Source organism: Tarenaya hassleriana, unplaced genomic scaffold, assembly GCF_000463585.1.
Source record: "Tarenaya hassleriana unplaced genomic scaffold, ASM46358v1 Cleome21, whole genome shotgun sequence".
Classification (NCBI taxonomy): Eukaryota; Viridiplantae; Streptophyta; class Magnoliopsida; order Brassicales; family Cleomaceae; genus Tarenaya; species Tarenaya hassleriana.
The window spans coordinates 1,778,598-1,788,569 of NW_010965451.1; the positions used below are offsets into that span (position 1 = coordinate 1,778,598).

Genomic DNA, 9,972 nt, shown 5'->3' on the forward strand with positions numbered 1-9,972 from the left:
GGCGGGCAGCGGCGGCAATCGCCGTTGCCAGAGCCGCGACGGAGACGGCGGAATGAAGGCGGGCATTCTCCAAGCGCGCTCTGTCTCTCTTCCTCACGGCGGATCCGGCGCCGACGATTAATTCCCGGTGGTGAAACCATTTCCCGATCGACCCGGCCCTCCGCGCGTGAACCACGCCCGCGAGCTTTTCCGTCTGGTGATAGAAAGGACGCAAACAGCGAAAATTTGATGGGCTTTTCACAAATTGGTGTTGATTTGGGCCGAGGAAAGTGGTGTCAAAGGCCCGTGTTACACACCAAATTTTCTCCGACTACCAATTAAATTTCGCTCGTACAACAAAATATTTGACGTGTTTATATGATAAATATATAATTGAATAGAACAAAATAAAAACATGGTATTCTTAAATAAGCCAATAAATTGTCTGAGATTTGATAGAATACCAACTCAATCCTTCCTCATAGTATCAAGTTTAGCGTATATAGCACTTGTAGCGATCGAGAGACTTGCACTGGAAAGGGATAAGAGAGAGAAGAGAGCTTACGAGCTGCGGCGGCGGCGGCGGCGGAGGAGGAAGAAGGGGGGAAGTGTCGGCGGAGGCAGTAGGAGAACTAGGGTTTTGGTGGAGAAGAAGAGAGAGCTTAGTATTATTGTTATTATTAGTAGGTTTGTGAGACAAAGCTCTGGAGATCTCAGAGGCGGAAATGCTCCAGGACCTGCACAGAAACTCCATCGGCACTCTCGGAGTTTCCGGCTGAGGGATCGGAGAAAACGCCGAAGATTCCGACGCCGGAGAAGCGATGCTTCTTCTCGCTATTTGCTCTTCGCCTTCTGTTTCTTCTTCCTCTTCTGATACTTCGTACGGAATCGGACCTAACAGCGTACGGCTTTGATGATCCATTTCAGATCGATCTTCTTTGTTTTTTTCTTTAGTTAAGCTGTGTTGGGAAAAAGAATGATATGGGCACAGATTATATAAACTGCACAGGCGACGGATGTGCATGCATGAGAGTGCGTGTACGTGTGCGTGGGTGGATTTATATACACATAGATATCATCATATCAATGTGTGTGTATGTATATAGATATAGAGAGAGAGAGAGGGCTACAGGACAAGAGGTTTGACAAGACAAACTTTTTGCGGTAATACATATGTCATGGATCTCATGGTGGATATAGAGACGTCTCTTTATTTAATTGTATAGTATATATCAAAATAAATAATGAATAAATAAACATGGGATTAAAGCTATGATGATATATCAGAAAGATTACGAATTGAATTTCAATCAAATCGACAAGACTAGCTTATGGAATGTTCATATTGGATAATCATAAAAAAAAAAGAAAAGATGATACTGTTCTAAACAGTGTAGAGTATGATCTATTTTAACTAATTGAAACTATGGACATTGATAATGCAATCATAGAACTAACTTTTCTTGCTTTGTTAATACGAAAAGATTCTCAATATATATATATTGCTTTCATGACTACGACTTTGTATTCAACTATGGTTCGAAATTTCTTTTTATATAATAACATCGTTATATATGTTGCGAAATTACATTTAAATTGTGGCCACACACCTATTCATTTTCCGTGTGCCATTTTTACAGTTTGGTCATGTCCTTTCTTTTTCATTTATGATTGGAATTTTTTAAGGACAACTATGTTTGGAACCTTTGTCCAACTAAATATAGCATGGGTCTGTACTCTGTGTGTGTGTGTGTATATATATATAATTGGATTTCCTTTTAAATTAAATATCTACGTGATTAATTGTATTTTTATAATAGAACTTTAAAAAATATACCGCATAGTAAAAAATTAGTTTAGGTATGACAAAAATTTTAGAAATAAAGAAAATATTTTAATTGGAGAAAACATTTAAAAAACTTTTTAAATGGTTGAAAATGTACACAAAAACTCTTGTTGAAATGTTTTCAAGCTAAGACTGACATTTCCAATAAAAGAGTACCCAACAGTTGTGACGTCAACTATTTATATTCTAAACATTTTAACGTATAATTCTGAAACTATATATATATATATAACTATTTATAAGCACTATATATATATGTGTGTGTATATATATATATGTATGTTAAAGAATGAATGTAGTATGCAGTGGAATTTATTTAAAAACATCATCCATCACTGTAGAATCGGAAGAAATAATGTGAGAGACACTGTTTGTGTGGTCCCACCAACGTTTTCGTTGCTTTTGTTTTTTCTATAGTCAACTACAGAAGAGCTTTAAGCCCACACACAACTGTGACCAATAACGTTACATGCCATTGCCCCATATATATATATTATATATATACACTGTTTCGATTTATATATACAAAAAAAGTCACATGCAAACACTTTAAACGTGATGATGGAAAGATCTTTTTTACGTCGAGCAATCTGCACATATTTGGTCATTGTATAACAATAGTATATACGTATAAAAATACGGAATCGAGTGGAGGCCACCTTAATTTGGTGTGGACAGAAAAAGGGCAATCATGGACACCGAAAAAGATTTTTTTTTTTTTGAAAAAAAGAGAGAGGGAAGGGAGGAAGGGAGGTGGTGGGTGCAATGTCACATTCACACCTCACATCGATTGGGTGAATGATATTAGATGTAAACGCGACGTTATTAAATGAAGTCCCACAAAAAAATGATGGTAGCATTATTAGCTAGCTGTACCTCACGCGACATCATCACCTGATTTCAATGTGTCACTCACACCCACACACCGACTCTTGATTATCCCTTTGTTTTTTTTATCCCCGTTAATTAATGTATCATATCCATAACCCCCCTTCTTGTCTCTCTTGTTTTTAATTATGCCTTCTTTCCCATTTGTATGCAATATTGCCACCGTTTGTTTCTTCCTCCAACGATTTGTCATCTCTGCTTTTTTATATATATATATTTGTATAACAGTAACGAACATTCCGTTTTTTTTTTTTAAAAAAAAGGAATCATATGCTAGACGCAAGAAAGGAGGTGAAGACGGAAAAATCCACATCAAAACAAAACTGTGTATATCTGTTTCCTCTTTAGAGATGAGATGAGAAGACATCAAATAAATAAGACAGACATAATTGATAAAAGACAAATATGCCCCTCACAAATGTCTGTGAAGCTCTGACTCGGCTGTTCTCTCGCGTCCTGCCTAAAAGTCCCCCGCCTACTCGTATTTGCCCCTCTCTCTCTCTCTCTCTGTAAGACAATACAAGTTCTTTTTAGCTTTGGAAGAAAAGATATCAAAGCTCGTCATGTGTCTCAGGCTGCGATTGTGTGTCTTCGTTAGCCGATTCGTCGGTTTCCTCATCAATGTGGTCGGAGGAAGTCGAGTTTGAGTCGACGGCGCCGCCTTTAAGCTCTTCCTCCTCGGCGGTTGCGTTCTCCGTCTTGGCTGGTTTCTCGATCTTTGGCTTCGGCTTTGGGATCCGATTGACCTTTGCCACCTATTCATGATATATGATTAGATACAAAAGTATAGAAATAAAACCCTGTGAACTGAAGCTTCCTCGCTATCACGATTTGTGTGGATACAATATCACCTTGTCTTGTAGACCGAATACTTTGGCATACACCTCGTCTGAGGTGAACACTGGGTTGCTATACAAAGGGGCCCTGTAGGAATTGTCGCATTTAGGAACAAACACAGTCAGCATCAGAACGTCTTTTTGAGCCAAGAGGAGTGGAAGAAGCAGAAACTCACTTGTGCTGCTCAGCTTCTTTCTCACCCAACCAGCTCTTTACTCTTTCTGCTTCCTTTGAGACCTGAAAAGAAAAAAAAACAACTGTTATTGATAAGAACATAGACATCTTTCATTTTTTTTCCCAATAGACGGTGGAGGAAAAACCACCTCCTCGATTCTTTCTTTTGGAAGCCAAGTTTTGTCTGTTTCCCAACCTTGTATGATCTGTGCAATGTTGACCAGAAAACAATAAATAAATGAAAAAGGCACATTAAGTTACTCGATAGTTTTGTCTTCAACAGACATGAATGAAAAACCGTATATATCTGTCCAAGGAATTCCAATGGATTGGTTTAATGGTGAAAAAAATAGATGCGGTGCCTGAAAAACACCAAGAATAGATTTCCAAAACTCTTAGGTCGCTATGGTACTAACTGCATCTACAACTAGTTGACATTTGCTCTATTTTCTAGCCCCTGAAATACCCCCGCGCAAGGCATGACAAGGATTACAAATTACAATATTCTTTTTTTACATGCTTCTTCTAGCATGTGTTGACCATAAAAAGACTACATCGGGCAGCAGTTGTTCTACAATCTTGAATTCAACCTGAACTGAAAATAGTCCTGTGTCCCGCTGTGCCTAGGAAGGTACCCTAAGTAATCAGCTTCCTAAGATACCTAAGATATCAAACAGATGTTATGTAGTGTACCTCTCGCACTTCAGTTAGGTACTTTCGGGCATATTCAGATGCTACAGGGCGTGCAGTCAGCTCCTCTGACCTGCGCATGTATAGCCAACAAGGCATATCAATATACAGCTAGCTACTACAATTTCTGTGTTTCGCTAAAAAAAGATTTTTTTTTTTTAAGTGAGATCAAGATTCCACCGAAAAGAAAGCAGAGAGCGTACCTGAAGGATATGGGGCTACCGATGGCTTTTAGTGAGTCAAGGCGGTCCTGAAACTCTGTGACATTAGCATCCTCACCATCCATATACAGCCAGTCTTGCACCTGAACCATACACAAACCAAGTGAACGAAATCGTTCAAGCTGCAGAAATTATGTACGCTGAACAGATAAAGACACATACCTCATCAAGCTTCTCGACAAATGACTCGCGTTCTTCTTGGGTAGATATCTTTTCAAACTCTGGTGTTTCAAGCTGTAGGAGGACAATCATCAAGGAGTATAATTAGAAAAGCAAGCAGCCAATCAAGATAACCAAAATACCACTGTTCCAAATATGTGGGAAAATGCCAATAAGGAAATAGCTAATAAGAAAAGGAAGAACGGCTAAGAATGCATCATCAGTCAAGTAAAGTGAAAGGCATGTGAGGAAGCACACCTTCTCTTTAGTAGCATATATATAAGATTCAAGGCTATTTTTTAACTCGGCCGTTCTTCTTCGCTCTGCATCTTTCTTGTCCAAGGCTTCTAATTTTCTTTTAGCTTCAGCAAGAGACTCTTTCGGAAAAGGCATTCCCAGTCCAACAGTCTTCTCAACTACCTAAAAGTAATACATTTGAACGTGATTGGTTAAGAATATTCTAGGAATTCCAGGAATGTAACTAAAGCCAAAGAAAATTATAGTCTGTAAGCTAGAAATACCTTCAGAGGAAGGCGGAATGTCCTCTTTTTCAGTTTTCTTTCTGTGCCAAGGTCAACCACATTTGGTTCTTCTGCAGTTGAATTTGATGCAGTGCTATTTCCAACATCAGCTTGCAAATTTTCTTTACTTTCTTGTGAATTTTCATCAGAAGCAGCTTCAGCTGATGTATTCACCGTTGCTGTGGTTGTCTTATTATCAATGGTCATGTTCTTCTTAGGAACCTCCACCCATTCTGTGATTTCAATAACAGCATCTGCTCGATCCAAACTGAGAATCCCACTTCTACTAAGTGAGAAGTGTAGATTTGCTTTGATAGGGGCTGATAGATTCCGTGACGAATATCTGTCCAAATCAAAAACTTCTATTTGTTACCGCAAGTAATATATTTGAACGCGATTGGTTAAGAGTATTCCAGGAAATGCCAGGAAAGCAACTCAAGCCATTAGAAAATCACAGACTTCAAGCTAGAATATACCTTCAGAGGAACACGGAATGTCCTCTTTTTCAGTTTTCTTTCTGTGCCAAGGTCAACCACATTTGGTTCTTCTGCAGTTGAATTTGATGCAGTGCTATTTCCAACATCAGCTTGCAAATTTTCTTTACTTTCTTGTGAATTTTCATCAGAAGCAGCTTCAGCTGATGTATTCACCGTTGCTGTGGTTGTCTTATTATCAATGGTCATGTTCTTCTTAGGAACCTCCACCCATTCTGTGATTTCAATAACAGCATCTGCTCGATCCAAACTGAGAATCCCACTTCTACTAAGTGAGAAGTGTAGATTTGCTTTGATAGGGGCTGATAGATTCCGTGACGAATATCTGTCCAAATCAAAAACTTCTATTTGTTACCGCATAAAAAAAATTAATACATGGTTCTCTGAAAGTGGCAAGCTAACAGAAGAATAAACTTTGACTTCTTACTTCTCAGTTGTGTCTGCCAAACCAGAAACTGAATACTGTGCAAACACAGGGGAGGTTGTCCCCGGGGGTAAAAGATCCTCGGTCTCATAAGCAAGTGATACATCAAAATCTTTGCTCAGGACAAAGGATCTGAACATCTGCCAGAGAATCAGGGACATACAATAATTACAGGGCAGATATACTCTTACTAAGCTCCAATATTTGAGTGGTCACTGTTGTTATTAGTACCTTGATTGGTAGTTTTTTCATCCGAGGTACGAGCAGCTGCTTGGTACTCTCATCTTTCTGAACATCTTGCCCTTGCAACTCCACCAGAAGACCATAGGGGGAGCCATCAATTATACCTAGTCTACGTTTCATTTTAATTCCATCACTCAAGTTGGCAGCATGTAAAGCCGCACCCAAAACAATAGCCTCATCAGCATCCAGATGTTTGTCCAGCTCTTGCTTTCCGAGAAATTCTTGGAGTTTGCTCTGTCATAATATATATGCATGAGGTGACACAGACTTTTACTGAGATCAGGAAAATAAATCCAAAGATTTTCACAACTTTAGGTGAAAAGCATGCAGAGGTATAATGGCCTAGGATTTACTCATGCAGATCATCCCAATTACTTGACTTACGTCAGATAAAGATAATCAGCCACTACACTTGAATATACCAAATCTTCCATGATAGGAATGACTTAGCAGACATGAACAGAGACAGATACACCTACCTGTAGTTTCGGAACCCTAGTAGCTCCTCCTATTAGTTCCACTGCATATATATCATCAACCTTAAGCTCAGAATATTTGAGCACTTCTCTCAGAGGTGTAAGAGATCTGTCCCACAAATCCTCACAGAGTTCCTCAAATTTCTCACGGGAAATTGTGCTCCTGAAAGAAGATAGAAAATATCACAGCACATCATTTGCATTGCATCGTCTTAACAAATCATGGCATATTTTCGAGCATGTTCCAGAAATGAAGCAGAAAATCCAAGACTAACTCTAGCTCTGACAATGACATTACAGAAAACAGCGAGCTGTATCTCGATCAGCTACATGGTTAACAATCCCACGTGCCAATGAAATCTTGATACGATCCATAGATCCTTTCAACATTTTGCTTGGTCAAGGAAAACTTGGTAACCTTGATATATCAAAGTTATCCTTATCTACAGGAAACAGCACTTTCTACCTGAAGTCACGATCATCATGGAGAGATTCTACAGAAATTGGAGCCATGGAGTTTGCACTCAAAATTTCCTTAGTACGTTTGACTTGTTTCTTTAATTTAGCCATGGCTTTGGGGAACTTTCTCACATCAACTCCATTACCAAGTTGTTTATTAAACTCATCTGCAAAATACTCCACCAAGCGCATCTCCATATTCTGTCCTCCCAGTTCTGAGTCCCATCTGACATCCTTGACCTGCATACATAGTCTTTTATCCATACGTAAAAGAAGCAAAATCATCTGATACCAATTGTAGACGAGGAAACAAAAAACAAAGACAAATATAAACCAAACAATATTTTACAGAAAAAGAAACAGAAACATCAAAAGAATATAAACTTGACAAAACAACCAGCGTATTAAAGAGCATTATGGGAGTCACGGTTAACCTGAAACTGGTTGACAGAAACAGTCTTGCCAAATTCCTTCACATTATATGCTGAGTAATAGACAAGAGCTGCATAGGTACTGCTCGAACCCATATCATAGAATATGACATGCCTTGACCCATTTGAGAAATCCTTGTCAATCCCATACTGTAAAGCAGCGCCAGAATGCTCGTTAATCAGTGTGAGCACGTTAATGCCAGCCAACTGAGCAGCCTGGAGCAAGCCTCTTCTTTCAGCCTGTCCAAAGTATGGCGGAACTGAGATAACCACATCCTTCACCGGGACTTTGGCGTGGAACTCTGCCAGATTCGAGGAGTAACCCAAGATCATAGCCAACAATTCCTCTACCGAATAAATAGTTGAATCATCGTCAACTTTGATACCCACAGCACCTCTCGAATCTTCTACAATGTCAAATGGCAAGTACATCGAATCGAGTTTATCCTTGACATGTTTAAATGATTTCCCCACCATATCCCTCAGTTGGGAATACACTTTATTTGGGTATCGAGCTGTGATTCCTGCAGCTTCTTCACCCAGTAGCCGAGTGCCTGACTGGAATGCCACTAAAGCTGGAGATTTTCTCTTGGACATCTCATTAATGGCTACAGAGATTGGGCTCTGTCCCCGTTTTAGATTGACTACCGCAGCTTTCAGCCATTCTGAACCTAGATCTACGCTCGAAACAGCAGATTCGGACGGGACAGCCAGTAGCCAAAGCAAGGACAAGAACAACGCTAACCTAGACAACATCTTCTCTCTATTTCGACCTCACCCTGAGACGGTAGTGAGACCCCGGTTTCCTCTGCAGAAGGCATAAAAAAAAGCATTACGTCCAAAAACCCCTAGAAACATTTCAAATCCAAACAAAGGAGAAACTACGGTAGATTTTTTTTTTTTTGGTAATAAATCAGACAAAGAAAATCTGTCTGGACTCTGAGAAAGGGCTGATCAGAACTACAGATTCAAAGCGCCGATTTCCGAATAACCGCATACAAAGACACGTAAAGATCAAAGTGATTTTCTAGGCAAACAAACAGGGCATTGGAAGAAAATTCCGATGAGCAAAGAGAAGAGACGCAAGGAGCATACAAGTAAATCTAGGAAGGGTGGAAACGCAATATCTAACTTAAGAGCGAGGGAAGGTCATACCCAGTTGAAGTGCTCCGATCGCGTCCTCCGTCTAACTGATTTCTAGATTCAAATTTTCCGACTGGTTCCCGAGAAACGAAAGACAGGAAAAGGAGAGAGTGTGTATATATACCTGCTAAAGGGAGAAGAGCTGACGTGGAAGCTATTAGAAGAATGGAGCAATGAAAAGAGAGCACGTGTAAGAAATGACACGTGGAGGGATATGAGACGTCTGGCGTCGTTGGTGCTGGTTGCGCTAGTCTCAGATCCTTATAGAACTTTTGAGCAAATGGGCCTCGGAGGGAGAAGAGAATACATATTTCTGATTTTCTGGTACAGTACAGGTAGTATTTTAGAGCCCAAATTTCTGTGTGGGCTTCGTCATTTTAGGCCCATTAACTTTTATGTTGGGGAAAATAAATCAATTTAGTTTCGAGGCTCAGTCAACCTTAGCGGATTTTGGATCTAAATTTTTTTATTCGAAAAAAAATTGAGTTTTGGAATCGGATTCGAATCGGACTTTGGATTCGAGTCAGCTGACCCAAAAACTCGATATTTAAAAAAATAGGAAAAAAGAGAAAAAAAAAATAAGATTTACAAAGAAAATTATGTGGACCGACTCAATCTAACCCAATCCGAATCCGGAATATATAGGATCGGGATTCAGACTTAACTATATAGGTCCAAGAAAATCGGGACGATCCAAACCCGAACCGGAAATATATAGTAGCTTTGCATGTATTCATATTGCCAGGTTCCTCGCATCCCAAACCAAAGTAGTTTATTAGGTATAGGTTATTAGATTTCAGGGTCATAATCATAAAGCGGAGGGTATGCACAAGTCGTGAGTTATATGGGAAATGTGTCTTAATGTTTTTAGGGGAAATGGTTGTGTTATGTCATTACTCACCTCTTATCTTTTTCTTTTTTGGATTTGGGATTTGGCTTGGATAAACGTAGGACTGAAGTGCTCGTGGCGGAAGGAAGGGAGGGGGG

General features: G+C 39.5%; 2 protein-coding genes across 3 annotated transcripts in view; both read right to left on the reverse strand.

Annotated features, from left to right (window-relative positions):
* The window catches only part of LOC104814471 (VAN3-binding protein), a 2,998-nt gene extending 1,938 nt beyond the window's left edge, over window positions 1–1,060 (reverse strand). The window contains exons 1-2 of one of the 2 annotated variants that reach the window (XM_010542525.2): window positions 545–1,060; window positions 10–193 (exon numbers count right to left, since the gene is read on the reverse strand). In XM_010542525.2, coding sequence (XP_010540827.1) covers window positions 10–193; window positions 545–1,003 — 643 coding nt within the window. In that variant the 5' untranslated portion in view covers window positions 1,004–1,060. The remainder of the gene's footprint in view (window positions 1–9; window positions 194–544) is intronic. The other variant, XM_010542524.2, reaches the window with a different exon arrangement.
* A 1,945-nt stretch (window positions 1,061–3,005) lies between these two features.
* On the reverse strand, window positions 3,006–9,092 carry LOC104814475 (heat shock 70 kDa protein 17-like). The gene is made up of 15 exons (XM_010542526.1): window positions 8,998–9,092; window positions 7,846–8,650; window positions 7,419–7,651; window positions 6,956–7,115; window positions 6,465–6,710; window positions 6,237–6,373; window positions 5,792–6,134; window positions 5,053–5,214; window positions 4,798–4,869; window positions 4,618–4,718; window positions 4,418–4,487; window positions 3,874–3,930; window positions 3,726–3,787; window positions 3,565–3,637; window positions 3,006–3,468 (listed from the first exon to the last, which is right to left on the reverse strand). Exons 2-15 carry the CDS (start codon window positions 8,596–8,598, stop codon window positions 3,265–3,267), a joined length of 2,673 nt encoding a protein of 890 aa, XP_010540828.1. The 5' UTR covers window positions 8,599–8,650; window positions 8,998–9,092; the 3' UTR covers window positions 3,006–3,264.
* Between the last annotated feature and the right edge of the window lie 880 nt (window positions 9,093–9,972).